At 54.0% G+C, this 19,069-nt stretch overlaps 2 protein-coding genes across 5 annotated transcripts in view; one reads left to right on the forward strand and one right to left on the reverse strand.

Moving 5' to 3' along the window:
* Positions 1 to 9,504, reverse strand: part of NPPC (natriuretic peptide C) — an 11,372-nt gene extending 1,868 nt beyond the window's left edge. The window contains exons 1-3 of the mRNA XM_027685800.1: positions 8,693 to 9,504; positions 1,792 to 2,006; positions 78 to 387 (exon numbers count right to left, since the gene is read on the reverse strand). Of these exons, the coding sequence (XP_027541601.1) occupies positions 91 to 387; positions 1,792 to 1,884 (390 nt within the window). The 5' untranslated portion in view covers positions 1,885 to 2,006; positions 8,693 to 9,504 and the 3' untranslated portion in view covers positions 78 to 90. The remainder of the gene's footprint in view (positions 1 to 77; positions 388 to 1,791; positions 2,007 to 8,692) is intronic.
* Positions 9,505 to 11,822: 2,318 nt separating this feature from the next.
* The window catches only part of DIS3L2 (DIS3 like 3'-5' exoribonuclease 2), a 184,017-nt gene continuing 176,770 nt past the window's right edge, over positions 11,823 to 19,069 (forward strand). The window contains exons 1-2 of one of the 4 annotated variants that reach the window (XM_027685729.1): positions 11,823 to 11,942; positions 14,278 to 14,976. In XM_027685729.1, the coding sequence (XP_027541530.1) occupies positions 14,298 to 14,976 (679 nt within the window). In that variant the 5' untranslated portion in view covers positions 11,823 to 11,942; positions 14,278 to 14,297. Of the gene's footprint in view, positions 11,943 to 14,277; positions 14,977 to 19,069 lie in introns of those variants that run through there. The other 3 variants (XM_027685731.1, XM_027685732.1, XM_027685730.1) reach the window with 3 other exon arrangements.

Raw genomic sequence — 19,069 nt, forward strand, 5'->3', positions numbered from 1 at the left:
CCCGGCCCCATCCCGGCCCCATCCCGGCCCCATCCCGGCCCCATCCCGGCCCCATCCCGGCCCGGCCGCGCACTCACCGCCAGGGGTCCCTCAGCATCCGAGGCCGCTCATGGCGCCGATGCGATCCAGCTTGAGCCCGAAGCAGCCCTTGCCCAGGCCCTTCTTGTGGAGGCCCTTGTGGCGGCGGCCCGGCGGGTCCTGCAGCAGCCGCGCCCAGCCCGCCCGCGGCCGCGCCTCGGCCCGCGCCTCCCGCGCCTCCCGAGGGCCTGACCCGCCGCCGCCGCTCCGCTCCTTCTCCCGCTCCTTCTCCCGCTCCTTCTCCCGCTCCGCCGTCTCGGGCGGACCCGCCGCCGCCGCTGCTGCTGCCGCCGCCGACCCGCGGTTCGCCTGTGGAGAGGGGAGAGGGTCAGAGCGCTGCCTCCCCCAGCGACCCCGCTAGTATTGGGAACCCCCCGTTAAGGACGCGCAGCGGGGTCGGTCTGTCACCACCACCCCCCCCCGCCGACGCAAACCTGGGATTGGGGTCGGTGCCCGGCAGCGCAGCCCATCACCCCGCGGCTGTGCCCAAGGCATCTTCTTTCCTCCCTAAATCTATGCTCCCTTCCCTGGTGTCAGAGCATCCCCCTGACCCACACCATAGCGGTGTCTTCCTGCCCTCTCCCGGCAGTGCCCCGGTCACTGCATGTCCCCTCAAAAGGGCTGGTGGTGCTGCACCCCCCAGCTGTGCTGCTGTCACTATCCCGTTGTCCTGTCCCCCTGTCCTCTGCCATTGATCTGAAGAGGCCTGAAAGCTGGCAGGTCCTTTCCCTTCAGGTCCCTTCGGTCACTGCGTCCCCCACCAGTTTACAGGGCTCTTCAGATTATGGTGGGGGGGTCCTGCCCCCCAGCTCCCCCTGCACCGCTGCCTTGCAGAGTGTCCCCAGCAGTGATGGGGAGATCTGCGTTCCCTTTCCTTCCTGCTCCCTCCCCTAGTTAATAATCTCTGGGTGCCCCCACTCTTCCAGTTCTGACCCACAATTAGGGGGGCACACCCCCTTCCATTTCTGCCCCCCATCTCCCAGGCCATCTGTCTCCCTACTCGGAGCTTCTGCTTACCAAGCCCTGGGAATGCTCACCTTCATTCACCTCCCCGACAACCCCCCCCGTATCACCCCTTTCTCTGCAGCCTGCACCCCAGTTCCTTACAAGGAAACCACCACTCCTATCCCACTGCTGGGGCACCCCTCACTCTGTGTCCCCATCTCTGTGCCTGGCCCTCTGGGCAGTGCCACCCAGTACAGGTGGCCTCTGGCGCATCCCTTTTCCTCAGCATCTCGGGACATCCAGGTCCCTGGGATACCCCTATTTGGGACACCCCTTCCCCGGGGGATACTCCAAATGCTCCTGCCTGGGCCGTTTGGTCAGGACTGCCCCTCACCGTGCCCACCGTGCACCTGCTGCCTGCCCTGCCCCGGCTCTGCTCCCCTTCCCACGTGCCCGGCATAGCGGGGTCTCCAGGGTGACGCCGGGGAGCAGACTGCCACCCTCCCTGGCGCTGATCCCGCGGGGTACAGGGCACACGGTGTCCCCCTCCAGCCTCTAGTCTGGGGCTGATGTCCCCGGACACGCGCGTTTGGGACAGCCCGGAGAAGCACGGAGTCCCTTTGCAGGCAAACAGCCCGTGGGGAAAGAAGGACCCCCCTTTGCACTGACTCTGCCACCCCACAGTCACCCAACGTCCCCTCCCTGTGCCGTTAGGACCCTCAGCGGGACGGGAAGAGGAGGGAGAGCCGGGGGCAGCCCCCGCCGTACCTTCTGTGGGAGCTGAGACGCCGGCTTCGCCTCCAGCCTGACGGAGAGCAGCGCGAGTAAAAGTCCACCAGCCAGCAAGGATGAGATCTGCATCCTGCGGGGCCGGGCGGGAAGGGAGCCGGGGGGGCAGCGGGGAGCCGAGGGCAGCCCCGGGGAGAGGCCGGGACCGACGGGAGTCAAAGTTCAGAGCGGAGCCGCGAGGTCCCTCCTGCCGCCTGCAAAGTGCCGAGCTTGTGAACTTGGGCTTTCTGCTTCATTCATTTTATAACCCAACCTGCTCGGTGATGTCATCTAAACACCAGGTCCAACGTGCCTCCCACTTCACAATAGTAGGAATTTAAAGAGGGGGGGCGTGGGGGGGGTGTCCCCTCTTCCTTGGCAGGAACAAATGACACATCAGCCCAAGGCAACCAGCTCTGGGACTTGGAAAGCAGAAAGGGAAAGCGGGGGGCATTTGGCTTCGTGCCCCCGCCCTCCCCCAAACACCCCTGGCCCCCCCTGCAAGCCGTCTGCCCTCCCCTTGCCCAGCTGCCCCACGGCCCCTCTGCTCCCCCCACTGCCCCGGTGACCCCCCCCAGAAGAACACAGGCCAGGTGTGGGGGGGATGGTCCCGGTGGGGGGTTAAGCCCAAAAGACAGGAACAAGTGCAAAAAGAACCTTTTTTTTCCACATCCAGGAATAAATTGGACCTCCCAGGGGCCACTGTCCTCCCTGGCAGGGACGCTGGGGACTCAGGGGGATGGGAGGGGGCAGTGGCGCTCCTTGAGGGCACCTAAGTGGGTCCCTCAGCTTGGAGGGGGTGACCTGCTCTCTCCACTTTCATGAGGAGCTTCATGGGGTCCCTGATCCAGGAGATGGGGCTTTTCAAGCACCCTGGTGATGTGCACAGTCACTGTCACAGGGTCCCTGCTGGGACAGGACCCCACTGGCTGATCCACCACAGGACTGTGCAGTCTGACCTCCTTCAACCTGCTCCTGGAGCTGGAGGGTGCAGGAGAAGGATGTGATCCCGGGATTAATCCCAGTGGATTGCAGAGGCTCTGGATACATGGTGGGGACTCCCCCCTACTCTCACCCTTCCCCTTCAGCAGCTGGGAGGGCAGGATTTGTGCGTCTGCTGCTCCTGTGGTTGACACTGGGCAACTCTGAAGCTCCACTGGCTTTTTGCTGATGGAGCTTAGCACCATCCCTGGCACTCTGTCCAGGAGGGATGCTCTTACTGGGATCAGGACAGAGGAAAGACACCCCCCTCTTTGCAGAAGTATGCAGGGCTGAATTTCATCAGGCTTGATTTGCACCCCAAATCTCTTCCCTGGGACCACGGAAACAATCTCTGCTCTTCCCCCTTTCCCTGGGATCTGTTCCAGTCTGGCCCTTTCCTCCTGCTCTGTTTCTTGGTCTTTCTGGACTCTGCTGCTCCACAAATCCCCGGGGACCTGCCCCTGCTGGGAGACGATGTCTCTTTGGGGGTCCGTGGTATCCCCTGCTCGGAAGCAGGGAGATGTTTCCTTCTCCACTGCCCGGGCTATTGCGCACGGGACACTTCAAAGGAAATTGGCTTTTCAGCTCCATGTGAACGGGAGCTGGAAGGTGAAGGTCTCGGTGGTTTTTTCATTGTGCCTGCCAGGTGGAGACAACTTGGACTTTTTGGAGTGTGAAGCTGTGCTTGGGCATTTGTCTGCGTGCAGGCAGAGCGAGGTGATGGAGTCGGGATTAGAGCCGACCCCGAGTGCCAGGGAGCCGTGGGTGCAGGCAAGGAGCAGAGAGAGGCCCCTTCTCTTGGGGTTCAGCCCTCGTCCCACCCAAAGCGTAGCTGGGATGTGACATCCAGCCTCTCTGGGGTGAAAGGAGGGGGGCTCTGCACCACTACCCCCGTCAGCAGGGCTTCTGCAGGGGAAAGGGGAGCAGCAGGCAGCTGAGCCCTGGGGCTCCACAACCTGGGCATGTCGGGGTGCCCGAGGTCACCAGCGGCTCAGCAGACCCCACAGGGTCCTGCCTTCACCGTCCTGGTTGTGCTGGCTCCTGCCCTGATGCTGCGGGCAACCTGCCCCGCGGCTTCTCCCGGGGGACCCGGAATGGGGAAGGAGACGGGGCAGACGGAGGGGGAAATGTCACAGCGCGGGGAGGAAGGGCCGCCTCGCTTGCCTTGGGGTCGGTCCCAGAGCTGCTTCACCATCCCCTCGCCCCGGAGTATTAGTGTTGCCACAAATGCCACAACGCGGTCAGGTCTCAGCCAGCGCCAGCCCGCAGGAGGCTTGTCCCTGCCCTCGGCTCTCACCAGCGTGGTTTTCATTAGTGTGTTTTCTTTGTCACACTGTGCAGAGCCTCGGGTTTGGGGGGTGGGGGGGAGGGAGGGCTGTGCTTTATAAATCCAATTAGTCTTGTTATTCAAATTACTCTGCCGAAAGTCAGAGCCGAGCGCACACAAAGCCTTAACTCAAACCAGATCAGATCCATTGGGGTGGCAAAAGCTTGGAGTGGGAGAAGTGGTGTGCAGGAAGGGGTTAAGAGCATGAAAGCCTTTTGCTTGGTGGGATGGGGGCCTGAAAACTTTTAACCCTTAAAGGGATGTGCCTTCAATAGCCCGCAGCCCTGCAGGATGCTCACTATGGATGAGAACTAGCAGACTCGGGGCATGTGTGGAAGCTGAGAACATGGACGGAGGGCTGGGGTCACTATGGGCTTCCCTCCAGGCACTAGAGAGCAAAGGGGATCCTGCTCAGCTGGATAGGGAGGGATGGAAACCCGCAGGATGTGCTGGAGGGGTTGACACTCCTCCCCATTGCACCCAGGGGCCCAAAGAGAGTCACTGGGAGAGAGGGGCTCCAGGGGTGGCCTGCCCTGAGGAATACCAGCTTTGAACCAGGAACTATGGGGATGCGCTGCTGTGGGGATAAAAACGGGGAGATACTGCTGAGTCTTGGCAAAGTGGGGATGAGCCCTGAGAAGAGGCACTTGAGGGGACTGTAGGGAGTGGGGAAGGGAATGGAGAGAGTGTGCGTGTGAGAGCTCCCTGCCTGAGGATGGAGGGATTCATCAAAGTGTGACCAGTGCCAGCACGATTTGGAGGGTGGGAGGAGATGGGTCATGGGGGTGTGACAGCAGCACTGGGTGTTCTGGCCCCATCACAAGGAAGGGGTGAGCAGATGCCTGTGGGTGAGGCTGGATCCTGCCGGGAAGCCCTGGGGCACTGGCCATCTCGGCTGAAGTTAGGAGCCAGGCTTCAGGCACCTTCCAAAGGATCATCCTGAGAAAGTTTACGGGACAGAAATGTGGAGTCTAGTCTGCAGTAAGCTGCTACCATAGCAGTGAACAGCCAGCAATCCAACTCCTTTTTCTTCCACTCACTTGTCCTTAGGGAGCTTGTTTCTGTATTGATTTGGGGAAATCACTGCCCAAATTTATGTCTCTTCTGCTGCCATGGGCCAGGGAGGATTTCCTGATGGAGTGATGAATAAGTCTAGTGTGAGGATTTACAGCTGATGCTGTGTGAGGGCCAGTCATCCCTTTGCAAAGAGAGACATCAGAAGGCTGAGTGCATGTGACGGTGATGCCAGAGTGGCTGATGTTTTCGCACAACCAGTGGCCAGCCCAAGGAGCTGTTGGTTAAGCAACATCCCACATGGTGGGATGGAGGAGGTACAAGGATGGAGCAGCTACAAGGATGGAGGAGCTACTTCTCCACCAGTGCAGCCAACTACCAGTCCCCAGGAACATGATGTGTGCTGTGTTCACCAAGAGAATGTCACCAAGGGTTTGATGTGCCACAGCAGGAGTTTTTCACAGGTTTTTTTTGTTTCTGTTTTTTTACAGGTTTTATACTACCTCTCTAGGGGTCTGGTGATAACAGGCTCAGTGAGAAGCCATTTGGGGAAGGATTTAAATTTGGGTTATAGGGATGGATGAGCAGCCTCTGGTGCCTGCAGTGGCAGGGGACCATCTGGTCCCACCGCTGTGGCAGGATGCAGCAAGTGATGTGCCTCCTGAGGATGCTTCGAAGAAAGCTTTTCTGGAGAATAACCCTATAGCCCCTAAGGCAGGAGCACCTTCTGGGGGCTCAGACCTGGCCACCAATAGCCCCTGGGCTTGGGCAGCCACTAGGCTGTCATGGGGGTGGGGTGGCTCCACAGACTGGGGTGTGATGCTCCTGGGGTGCTGTGGTAGCACTGGTGCCTGTCTGAAACACAGATGGAGATTTTGGCCTCATTGAACATCCCTGGTGTTTATTTTGGAAGCTGCTGCTGAATGAGGCATTACAGGGAACACTGCATGATTTTACACTTTCCCTTGTCTTCTCTGGGTCTGGAAGAGGGCTCTGGCTCACAACATGTATGTGGCCAAGATCCCCTCTTCCCAGACTGGGACTGGGATGGGAAGAGGCCCTGCAGAACTGCCCTGATGGGGCAGGCAGGGATGGGGCTGCAGGTGCAGCAAGGGCATGGAGACTGAGAGGGCACCTCTGTCCCCTCCCAGACCTCCCTGAGTGAAGAGGGCAAGGAGACAGGGACAAGCCCCAGGTAGAGACTCATAGGTCTTTGCTAGTGAAGTGCTGACATCCTGTCAGGCACACTGTGTTTCTCCCCCAAAGGAGAGAAACACACTGGGGGAGGGTTTGCCTTTGGCTGTTTGCCATTTACCCTGGGCTTCCCGGGATGCTCCAGTCCCCTCCTGACTTTCTGGGTATTTTCCCCAGGGCTGCACTGGGATAGCTGTGCTCTGGGGCTGGGATGTCTCACTGCTCTGGTGGGAGCAGGAACACAATGTCTCAGGGTTTTGTTGAATGTCAAGAAAATTAAGCAATTCTAATGCATGGGTGAGTCCACACCATGAGCCTCCCTCTGTGTCAGTCCTCGGAGGATAGGAATTGCATTGCCTCCAGTTCCCAGCAGCCTCGGCTCTGCACTAATGCAAGGGCAGGTTGTTGGGATTTTCCAAGCTAAATACCACAGTCTTCTTTTTTCTCCCTTTCTCAGATGACTTCCCCCCAGAAATGGGAGTCTGGCAGTGTTTCACCCACAGCCTGGGAGTCCCAACATCAGCCCAGGCTTCTTGTTTTTGGTGCTGAGCATTCCTTTTGGAATAGGTACTGCCCAAAGAGCTGATGACATGGCAAGGCCAAAGGATGAATAACTGACACCACATTTGTCCCTGCAGGGAGCCATACCTCGTGCAGATCCCAAGAAAGGATCCAACAGGCCAATGGGGACAGACTCCCAGCCTGTACCTAGGAGGTTTCCAACACAGCGTTGGAGCCAGATGCCACCACCCCACCACATCACCCTGCCACAGCCTCAGGGGAATGTCTGTGCCCGGATGTGCTACGTGCACATCCAGGCCTGGTGAGCAGGTCCTCACTAGCCCCACGGCTCTGGCGGAAGTGCATGTTCTGGCTTGGCAGGAGCCTCTTCCACCTGGGTTGGCTGTGCAAACCCTGCCATCCTCACCAAAGCTGTCAGCAGCTCTCTTGCAGCCCCCCTGCCAGCCCCAAACACCCTCCAGCTCCTCTGAAACGGCTTCCTGGGAATCCAGCACCAAGTGGTGGGAAGTCCCTTTTGGCATCAGTCCTTCAAGGTAAAAACCCTTTGGACTTCTTGGGCCTTTCCCTGGAGCATCTGGGATGTGGGAAACCCCAGGGGAGTGCTGGGATGCAGGGAGCCAAATAAGTGCTGGTCTTGACCTCCTGATGTGCAGTCAAGCCCTTGACCTCCTGACAGGGCTGTGATCCTGATGAAGCCATATTTGGGCTTTCTGCCTCTTTTTTTTTCTTTTTGGGAGGGAGTCTGGCTATCTCCCGCAGGAGAGTTTGTGTAGGTGCCAGGTTGAGCATCATGGGGTTACACTGGCCACAGCGAAGGGCTGGCATGGGAAGAAGAAGATTTCAGCACCACAAGTGGTAAGGCAGTCTTGTGGAGCAGCCTTGTGGAGCCGGGCCTTGGCCATGCCTGGGAACAGCTGGGGCCGCTGCTCCTGTGGCCGGGGAGCCCTGCCGGCTGCGGAGTGTCACGGTGGCCCCGCTGCCACCCCACAGGCAGCCTCTGTGGACGTGCAGGGCTCCACAGCCCTAACCTTTAGCAACCAGACAGAATAACAATGCCAGCCTGCTGGGGTATAATGGCCGGTGTTTGCTTGAGATACAAAGGCACCGAGCTTTCACATGAGGTAATACTGATAAGTTCCGCTCTCATTCACTGCTCCGCCTGCCAGACGGCAGCGGGGCTGGCAGCAGCCCCTGCCTGCCCTCACCGAGCTGCCGGGGATGTGCCCACCGACCCCTTGGCCCGTCATCTCTGCTGAAGCACTGGCCCCTGCTTGCCCTTGGCGTGTTGTTCCCACTGGTCACACAGCTCCAATGTGACCCCCACAGGGGCTGTTCTTACCCCATCCTGCGTGTGTGGAATGGGAGATGCAGGGACAGCGATGGGGGCTTGTAAGGTGAGTGACTGCAGAGCAGTACAGTTCCTTAGTCCCTGCCTGCCTGGAAAGCGCCTTTTCCACCTTCCTGAGAACATTGGGTGGGGCTTGAACCCACTGCACATCCCTTGCCCCATGTGCCCTGTCCCCCCTGTCCCCCAGCCCTGCTGCCCACAAGCTCAGTAAGTGCAGGGCAGCTCCTTGCCCAAGTTTCCTGATAGGACCCGTGGAGCTTTGGTGTCATCCAAAGCCACTTTGAGCACCTTTGGGACGCTCAGCCGTGCCAGGGCAGGAGGATGCAGGGAAACTGAGGGCTGTGTGATAGAAGAGATTTGGACATTATAACCTGGTAGGATTACTGTGGAAGAGACTTAAAGGTATCCAGGAGACAAATCCAGGCAATCCCAACTAAATCAGGTGCAAGGCACTAACCCTGCTGCTTCAACATCCTACCTGGCACTCCACCTCTCTCCTTCACTGCCTCTTTTACCTATTTCTTGTCTGCCTGTCCCTCTTTGCTGAAGTCTGATTCTCTCTTCCTTTACTGGACAAACACAGCCAAACCAGATTTTCCCTCCTGTCTGGGGCATGCTGCAGGCATTTCTCCAGGCACTGAAGGAGATGGGAACCCATAAGTCCTGATCTTGGGTGGCATGTTTCCCAACCAGAGGTATGGAGGGCTCAGGAGAAGATTGGAGAAGCTGAAGGACGGGTGGGGCAAGACCACATATGTTGTGACACAGCAGATAGTATCTACTGAAGATAGAGATGATTTTTAGCTCATTTATGGTAATAAATCTGTCTTGCTTACCTCTATCCCCCCAAGCATGGCTTGAGTCCTCAGGTCAAGTGCCCAGACAGCTCCCAGTGCCTGAGAGATGTCAAAGGGAGCGAGACTCTGGCCTAATGCTGGGTGCTGCTGCTGCAATCGAGACATTTCCAAGGGTGCTCAGAGGCTTCAGAGCAAACCCATGGCCCAACTTTGTTGTTGAGTATATCCTTGTGCTGTGTGGGTCTATCCTCTGACAACAGCAGGGAGACAGAGGTCGAGCACCCCGCTGCCCTCCATCCCCCTGCCATGGCCTGCAACCTGAAATACTATCAACAATAGGTAACACTGAGGTTGGTAGGGGTGGCACTTCCATGTGCAGTGTCAGTTCACGCCAAGTGGGCTGCGGGAAGCGGATGGAGGTGTCAGAGGAACTGCCCTGCTCCCATCCAGGATTCCCCTTGTTGAGTCATCCTGGGGTGGCTCCAGCCCTTTGGCCAGTCACTCCTGATTAACACTGATGTAAACGAGTGCCGGGCGGGCCCTCACTCCTCACTGAAACTGCAGGCAGAGGAGCCAAAGCCTTCGTAAGCGGGGCGCTCCCGGCCAAGGAGCCATGTGCTGCTCTCACCTCGGCCGAGGTGCCACAACACGTTCCAGCCTCCAACAGTCGGGGAAACAGCTACCAGTTACTGCCGGGGGGGGAAGATGGTGAGATAATCCTACACTGTGGGAAAGCAAGCCAGGGCACCGGGCTGGGCTTGCTGCTACAGGACCCCAGGAAATGAGAATGCAGGGGAAAAATCTGCCCAGGGACCTTCCCCTTTCAGGAAGCCCATGAGTTGCCATGGAGGGTCGTGGAAGCAGTAGCGAGGCAACTGCTCCTTTCTGCTCAGCAGCCACAAGGACGGTGTGGATGGAAGATGGAGCCAAAGGTGAAACTGAAGCAGTCCAGCCCTTCCCTGGGAGGGATTGTGTTTGGTGACATCCTGCATGAGGCACCAACTTGCTGCCATATTTGCACATAGCCTCTTCCAAAGGGTGTGAAGGATGGGCACGCAGCTGGTCCCAGCCACTCAGGATCTGCTGTGTCCCTATGGGACACTGGTAGGGCAACACATATTTGCTGTATCTCTCATTTGTTGGGAACAGTGATGGGGCAGAGCAAAAGTGGGCACAAACGAAGGCTCTACCCCATGGACCAGACCAGATTTCCAGATCCCTGGCTGCTCCTCCAGGAGAGGAGGGCTGAGAAATGCTCTGCCAATCTGCTGGAGCTCATGGCCCCTTGTGCAGCAGGGGCCCAGCTGGAGGCAGGAGGCGAGGGTGACAGAGGTGTCCAGCCGAGGAGCCGTGTCCTGCCCACCACACATGATATCACCGCAAAACCGCAGAGCCCAGCGCTGGCAGGGTGCTGACAAACACCGGATCCTCCCCGCTTCCTCCCCCGTCCGTGCAAGGAACAGGGCATGCTGAAGCTGCTGCAGCTGGTGGCACCACCTGGTGCAGGGGGGAGCCTGGCCAAGCTCCTGGCTCAGCTTCATCCCCACCGGGGTGAAGAAGAGCAGAGACACAGTGTGACTCAGCGACATGGAGGGGAGCTGCTGCTCCCACCTGGCTGGCACAGGGAGGCGGACAGTGGGGCTCTAGGCTCCTGGGTTCCCCTTGCCCCATCCCTGCTCTTCCAGGCAGGTGAGCTCCTCACTTCTCCATGCAGCAAGGACAGCCTGGAGGGGTGGCTTGGGTCATCCCTGCACAGCCAGGGATATGCCACCACTCTGCCTTCACAGAGCAGACATCAACCTTCTTGCTTTGGCAGCAGCCAGGGAAGTAGGAGGAAGCAGGGGAGCACACTCTCTGGCAGAGAGCTCAAACAGGGTTGACTGGGGGTCCCATGAGAGTTTATTGCTCTCCAGATTTTCTTCTGTTTGAAGTTCTTTGGCAAAATCAGCCTGAGTTTGCACGTAACACTGGGGTGACCAACCCCACGTACTTCCAGTCAGCCAGACCCTGACTCTGCCATAAAGCTCTGTGGGAGGTCTGCAGTCACAGAAAGAGCAGGGAGTAAAAGTCACAGCTCCTGACTCTGGTCTCCTGCTTTAATGTCACTCTCTGACACACAGGCTCTGACTTTTCCTGACTTTTCCAGATCAGGCCACTGCTGCGCAGCACCATGAGTTGGTCACTTTGGGTGCTGTCGCGTGGGTGGGCTGGAGGATCATCAGGTCTCCTGGTGCACAACCTCCAGTGCCAGGGGAGCACCAAGAGCTCAGGGAACAGATCCTGGGAGCCTGCTCCTTTCTGCAGTGAAGGTGAGGCCATGCAGGTCTTCAAGGAGGCTTCCCTGTCCGGCTTTTCGAGGTGCTTGCAAAGCTCTGAGGGTTCCCACGGGGTCATTACAAGTCTCAGATCTATACAGTACTAAATCAGCTAACGTGTGCTTTTCTCATCCATCTGGCTACAAACTCCGGGTGCAGGAGCGCCGGCAGCGAGCTGGAGCAACCCATCCCAGAGGGGGATCCCAGAGGGCAGATCCGCTGCCCTGGCTGGCAGGGGGTGGCTGCCAACCCCAGGGACCACGGTGGCGGCAAACCTTGCGGGCTGGGACGGTCTGGGTTGGGTGGCAGCACCCGCTGTCTCCCACCTCCCCTCAGCGCCCCATGCCCCATCTCAGCCTCCGCAGGAGAAGGTGGGCTCCCACCCTCACCCACTGTGACTGGACAAGGGTTCTGGAGGCTCCCATTCTCCCGGCAGACTGTGCAGATCCCGGGGAGCTCCCTCTTTTGCAGGGAGCGGGGCTGGGACACCACCTGTCCCCTCGTGGGATCCTCCGCCCGCCGTGTGGCGACGGGTGCGAGCGAGCGCTTCGCGCTGAGCCCTTCTGGGCCCCGCCGCGGCCCGTAGGCGCCGCTGCCCCGGAAGCGGACGGGGCGCTGGGACATTCAAACGGAGCGGAGCGGCCGTGGCGCCGGTGAGCGGGGCTGGGGTGTGGGAGCGGGGTTGGGGTGTGGGAGAGGGGCTTGGGGCGGGCACGGGGTCTCGGGTTCCGGGCAGGGGGGTGACAGCAGCTCCTGACCCGTCCCGGCGGCGTTCAGCCCCGTGGCAGCGCCGCCGCGACCGGGCCCGGCGTTTCGCTGCCCCGTCCACCCGCGCCGGGCCCGGCGGGAGGGCAGTGTCCGCCTGGGCCGCGCTGCTGAGGGGTCGGTCTGAGGGGCTGCCCCAGGTGCGGGGGGTGTGGGGAGTGCTGTGCCCCGCTCTGGGAGCGCTGCCGGGGCTGGAGCACTGGGCACCCCCGGGGGCGGGTGGTGGGGCAGCGCTGCCCCTCAGAACTGGCCGGGTGACAAGGCAAGGGCTGTTTTCATGCTGGGCCCAGTTAAACGGGCGTCCTCCCTCTGCGCGTCCATCCTGGTATTCCACTTGCCCTCATCGCCGTCCCCAGTACCCTCACCCGTACCCACCTCTACCTTCCCTCTGCTCTCTTGGGAATATTTCAGTTGCCCACAGAAGGCTAATAATGAAATTGTGATCTGTGGGGGCTCTCAAGTCGCTATTCTTTCCCTGTGCTGCAGCTGCTGACTGCTGCAAGAACTATAGTGCAAGGCAAGCTGTGAATGTTTATTCTCTACTTGTAAATAAAGGTGACAAAACTCCTGTCTCCCGGAACCAAACCATTGTTTGGAGAGTAGCCTCGCTGGCTTTTATAAATATTATCTGCTCCTATTGAATTGGCAGCAGGAGAAGGTGACGTTAGAAGAAGCCTCATGCGGACCTACCCGTGTGAGGGTTTTGTAAGAGCTCAGTAGCAGGTCAGTCTATTAGAAGAGTTCAGCTATTGGCCAGCACCAATGGAAAATCTTAGGAACACAAAGAATCACAAACCACACAAAGAATTTTTCCTATTTGTTCAGGGATTTTTAGTTTTTGATTGGTGTTGTGAAGCCTGTTCACATCCGTGCTCAATTAGTTAAGTCAATTTCACTGCAACACGGGTTGTTTCTCCGAAAGGGTCGGACCAGCCACGCTGAGGAGGAGCCGGCTCTGCAGCCCTTGGTCCCTGAAGGATAATGCCCTGTTCCCAGGCAGTGTCTGCATGGAGGAGACTGCCTGGGTGCTTATCCTCTGCAGAGAAAGAGAGAAGAGTGCTGAGTAAGGGCAAAGAAAAATTCCAAGCATGGTGGGAGTAGGGAAGGGAATATAAATTCCTCTTTTGCTGAGCTCTGTATTCTGTCCTGCCAACACCCCAGTGCTTAGAGAAGTGAGGAGAGAGGTTTAAACTTAGGGTCATTCCAGTGCCCTACCATTCTGGCATAGAAGGGATGACAGTGAGCCCTGAAATTCTCTGTGTACCAGCTGGGGTGAAATTCAGCTATTTAGTTCTAGACATGTCTTGAAGTGAAAAAGAGGTATTTTTGTGAAAACCCTCAGAAGCCAATTGCACTGGGCTCCATTATCAAGAAATTCTTATATTCCTCTTTCATATTACATACAACAAAAATCATTGCTATTTCCTGTCTATACCTATAATTTACCTTAGTAGTAACTGAGGACAATTTACTAGATTGTTTTGCTCCAAAAGCTTAAAAGCTAGAAAAAGGATTGGAAGATACTTGACCTGCTCAAGCTCCACACTCGTGCAGCGAAGGTGGAGGTGTGATACCACCTACAGAAACTGGTGCTGGTTGGAGCTGCAGCCAGTGTGTCTCAGTCACTAGGAATTATGAGCTCCTGTAAGATAGTTATTATTTTATTTCTGGGAGGGACTTTGTGGCTAGAAAGACAAGCTGAAATGGGTAGTCTTGCTGTTTGAAGCAATTCAAAGGTCACTGTAGGAGTGAGGTGACAGGCAGTGTATGTTTTGACAGTAACAGTAAAGCATTTCAGGAAGGATGCAGTTGTTTTTGAGTTGGAAATGACAAGACTTTGCTTCTGGTAACCGCTAAACTGATGCTGCTGGTACAGTCTGTCAGTCACTGCTTAAATTTTCCTGGCTTTTTCAAAGGCAAGGAAGAGCATGTTAAAGGAATCCCTTGTATTTGGGGTGTCAGCCTCAGCACAAAATCCCTATTTTATGTGGTGTGTAGGCAGGTGGGGCTTATGGACTGTGGTCACTCCTAGGTCACAGGTATTCAGTGCCGGGCAGGTGTTGAGTACATTGTGAAACCCCTTCTCCCTGCTGGAGTGAGTGACCAACCCAGAATTCCTGTACATTTTACATTTTTGTGTCTTTTAGCATAATCAGTTATTTGATGCTTTGTTTCAAGAAAATAACCCTTTTTTCACCTGTGTCTATTTGTAACTCTTTGAAGTTTGAGCTTTTTACTGCACTATGGATCAGTTGGGGCACGTGAGAGGTACTGCTTCTGCCCAAGGTGCCAAGGAGGGACTGAGCAAGCCCGCTGCCCCCCAGAAGAATGCGTACGCCAGGCTCGTGCAAAAGCACCACAGTGGCCGGTTCCAGTTCTACTTGAATCACATTGCACAGAAGATGCAACTGGAAGAAGGCACCTCCAATGACCCCAGCTGGGATCTGGACCCGCCTCTAAGGAGAGGCCTGGTGAAGGATAATCCAGCCAGGAATGGGTTGAACATGCACAGCTATTCACCAGTCAGAACATCTCACCTAGAACAGCCCCTGCCTGGATTTGAGAATGATAAACCCCAAACTGCTCTGAACAGATGTCCTTATAAAAAAAATGCTGTTGAAGGAGACTTGGAGCTGGAGGAGGACTATTACTTGCATCAGCGTGGAGCTGGGTCTGATTTGTTAAATATGAGTGATGCTCTGGGTGGGAGAGTGTCAAACAGCCTGAGACAACATGGGGCTGTGCAGAAATCTTCTGGTTCTGATGAGGAGGACACTTGGAGGAAGAAACAAAAGAAACGAGGCAGATGTCCTGCCAACACTGATACAGCAGCTGGACACTTGTTGACTGAACAGTTTGGTGAGGATGTGCTGGCAGTAAATGCCAGAAAAAACAGTCAGTTGTCTCCAGGTCAAGTCCAAGGTGAGTTCACACTAATGAACTGTTTGGTCCATTTACTACAATTACTGTGGAAATGAATGTGCTGTGTTAGTCATGAGTGCGTTAACATGAGCCAGTTCTACTCTGTCCAAGTTAGTCAGCCCTTGGTTACCTGTGGGTGGCTTTGTCCTGGTTTACAAGTAAGCCATGTGGCATGTGCAAATGGCTTCATGTGGAGCCAGCTTGGGGCTGGCAGGATGTAATCGCTTGGCTGAAGCTCTGTGAGTGTGGCTGTGCTGCTTCCAGGATCAGCTCAGGGCTAGGAGAGCCCAATTTCTGTGGTGTAGAGTCCAAATTAATAAGACCACTGGATCTGAGCTGACTCAGGCCAGAGTCATGCTTTTCTCTGCATTGCTTCTTTGAATCTGGAGTGCTGGTTTGCCTTTGGTCCGAGTCCATCCAATACTCAGGGGCTAAGATGCCTGTATAACAGCCAATCCCTGATAGTGTTGACTCCACGAAATTTTGCTGTTAGTAACAAAGAAATCTTGCAGTACTAAAGTGAATGTGTCTCTTAAATGGGATGTTAAAGGCAAAAAGCCTCCTTATGGAGATAAATAATTTTTTTATTTAAAAAACCCCAAAACACAGCATCCACAAGCAGCCAAAGCCAGGCAGTTTAATTTTGGTTCCTCAGTGTAATGGGTTAAAACTTTCTCTGAATATTAGTTATGATGAAATACTTTGATAGCCTGATCTTATGAGCTGCTACTGGAGGAACCCATAAATGTCTCTGTGTTAAATTCTCTCTAACAAGTAGAAAAGAGTTTGATTTCTCAGCTGGGTAAGATCAGCCTGAGGCGTATCACAGTTCTTGAATTGGAAATCAAGTAACTGTTTAACTAAATCAGTCTTAAAAACTAAGCCCTGTGACTCAAGAAGGGCAAGTAATATGCTTTTTTCTGGATTTGTAGTATTTTTGAGGTTGTGGCAATAGATAATGTGCTAAAGTTGGTAAACTTCCATGAGTTCTTCCAAGACTGATCACAGATAGAGATTTAATGCAGATTATGCTAAAGTTTTTTGATGAGCTTGATTTTTGGGAGGGTTTTTTTTTTACGTGGTTCATTGTAACACTATTTATTGTGCTTAGCCTCTTATAACAGACTTTGCTACCTTCAGCTTTTGAAGCATAGGAAGAGCAGCTGACAGAGATGTAGAGTCTAGAAGGCATATAGTTTATATCCGTGAAAATGGTAGGTGCCTACATAGATTTCAGTCTAAAATAAAAATACCCTGGCTTTCAAAAGCAAACACCCACAGTGGCCTCCTGCTCTAGTTGGAAGTGGGGTTGCACAAGGCTTTTGAAAACTAGTTGTTTGTTTAGTGTAAAGACCTAAAGCAGAAAATGTTGACCCTTGTGTTTGACCTCCCAGGTGGAAAACTCACACTGTGGGAAAGATTATTGGAAAATTAATTGCTCAACAGTGACACCCTTCCTCTTCTTTCCCTGCATGCCTCCCCAGCCACCCTCCTGTATAGCTGGGACTGGTTATCCTCCAGAACGTTTGCAGGGACGTAAAAACAGTTTCTTGTGGAGGAAAGAAATAGAGAAGAAATAAATATGTCACTTAATTCAGAGAAACGTCTTTTCTGCTGTTCAGTTTGAGTATATTTTAGGATTCTTGTTTAAGTGAAATGAAGATTTTGCAGTATGCAAGTGCTTTTGTATAAGAAGTCACACATCACAGTATCAGATTAATATTTTTTCACTTCAAAGCTTGTCTTTGTCTCTTGATGCTGATATAAGTCATATTATTTTGCATAGGCAGGTGTCTGGTTTGATCAGTTTAAATCAAGGCTTGTGAAACTGTGATGGCAAGAATTGCTTCTGTCATAGCAGTGAGGCATATCATCTTTTCAGGAGTGACATTTCCTCACAAATTAGCTCTGTTCAGACTGTTGTAGGCTTTCCAAAAGGCTCTTTGAGCTAATCTCAAAGCCAAGCATCTCTTTTTATATAATTTTATTTCATTGTCCTCTTCTCAAACAGCTCTTCAGCTCAGGCTTAGCCGTGATTGGTTTTGCAATGACCCTGAGCTGACAGTACTAAAATTGAAGGCAAATGTGGAGGTCTGTGAAAACCCTTTGAGTGCCCTGGGACGGGCTGTAGGCAGTGAGGGACTGGTCCCTGTTAATGTCCTTCCAGTGGTAGGGCAGTTCCAGTGGCTTTGGGGGAAAACAGAGTGGTTTATGGAGCCCCAAGCAAATGTCACTGAGCCCTGGAGATACTGCTGGTGATGTGTTGCTGTCTGTAGTTCCACATAGTAACTGCTTTTCCTAAGTATTGGAGGCTTTGCAGTTGAGAGAGCTGAGTGTGAACAGAACTCCTTTGTCCCTTGTGTGAAACATGGACATGAGTCAGTCATGAGACTGCAGGTTGGATTCACTCTATGGTATCAGCACTCTTGGATTTGGGAAGACAAAGCTCCATACAGAGGAATTCCACAGATTGTCGCTCCTTTGTGTGCAGTTATAACCTCTGCAAGGTAAAACCTCCTGTTCTGAAGTTTCTTCTCAAACAAACCCCAATAAACCAGAAAATAATCCCAAAATGCCACTTTAAATTGTGTGGTGCTTACAGTTTTTCATCTAATACTAATTTCCTGCTGGTATTTTCGCTTAAATCTCCAATCCTCTAGGTTCTTTGGGTGCTAAAATTTGGTTAAACTTCCTTAACAGAAAATTATCAAGTCCCTTGGGTTGTTTTCTGGTTTTCATCAAAGACTCTAAGGGTTTTCTCACTTCACTCCAGAGTTAGTAATCAAAATCTTTTTTCAGACTGCATGACGTTTCTGTCATAAAAGAGCTTAAACCTCCATTTCCCTTGAGGACAGAAGTACTGAATCTTTCTGTGGCATCTGTCTGTCACATGCTGGGAGTTGAGATTTGCATGGCTGCTAAGTGGAACTTCATCTTAAGTATCTGTGATGCTTTGCTTTGTCAGTAGGTAGTTTAGACCAAGCTGCGTGTTTTATTTGGCTTAGCAAGGTTTCAGTTGCTTTTTGAGTATGTGCACTTCCCAGCCTGTTTTTTGAGGGAATGTTGCTGTTTGATGGCAAATTCCTGAGTCTACTGGAAAGCCTGGAATCAGACATCTGCAGACAAGGACTGTCCTCCAAACGTGGGGTGCAGCATGGTCTTTGGGAACACCATCTCCTGGCCACACTTGATTTCAGAGGATCTTGAGAGCTAAAGTACCTGGAAGTGAAGTGGCTTTGTTGATGTTGATGTTGGGTGGAGCAGGATTCTGGTCAAGGCTGATTGCTCTGATACAGGTTCAGATTTTGCAGGGTTATGCTGTCTCAGTCTGTATCTGCTTACAGCTTCCTTGGGAACAACACCACTGCCAGCTTCCCTGGGTATCCTCCTGAGGCTCCTCTCACTAAAAACTTCGTGAGTTTATGATGTGATGGAGGTATCTTGCCCATCTCTCAGGGTCAGCATGCCCCCTGAGTAGAAACAGACAATTCCTGGATAACAACATGCCTTGTCTGCAACAGCCTAAGATTTCCACAGCCCTTTCTGATTTATCATCTGTCTGACACTTGGCATTTATTTGCCCAGCCTGTGGTACTTAACCAACTTGGGCAGCTTCCATGGAGGAGTGTCGCTGGCAAGCAGGCTGGTGTTTAGCATCAGAGCTTTAAAAACAATTGTTGCTGTTGGATGGTGGTGTTGTGCTTGTGGCTGCAACCTTGACATTTAAAAGGTTCATGATAGGTAAAAGAAATATCCTAGAATGGCTTTCCTGCATGTTTGATGGGCACAGCTGCTCAAGAAATACCAGCCTTAACAAGATGGCAAAATCTTAGGCATTTTGTCTTCCTGTGGTACACTGCAGTAAATTTTGTATTTGCCTTTGTTTTTCTGGGGGAGCTTTGGAGGAGGAACAACAGCTTCTGCCTTTCCCTTCTTGTAGGGCAAATTTAGGATAATGCTCATTTTTAGTGATGAGTCTTCCAATTCTTGTGTGGTGAAATTCAGTTCTGAAGAATGCTGTTATTTCCCCATCTGACACCAGTAAATATGAGCCAGCAATCTACTAAAGACCACAGAATCAACTCAATAAATG

This window comes from Neopelma chrysocephalum, unplaced genomic scaffold (genome assembly GCF_003984885.1).
Source record: "Neopelma chrysocephalum unplaced genomic scaffold, ASM398488v2 Primary Assembly neopelma1_69, whole genome shotgun sequence".
In the NCBI taxonomy this organism is placed as follows: Eukaryota; Metazoa; Chordata; class Aves; order Passeriformes; family Pipridae; genus Neopelma; species Neopelma chrysocephalum.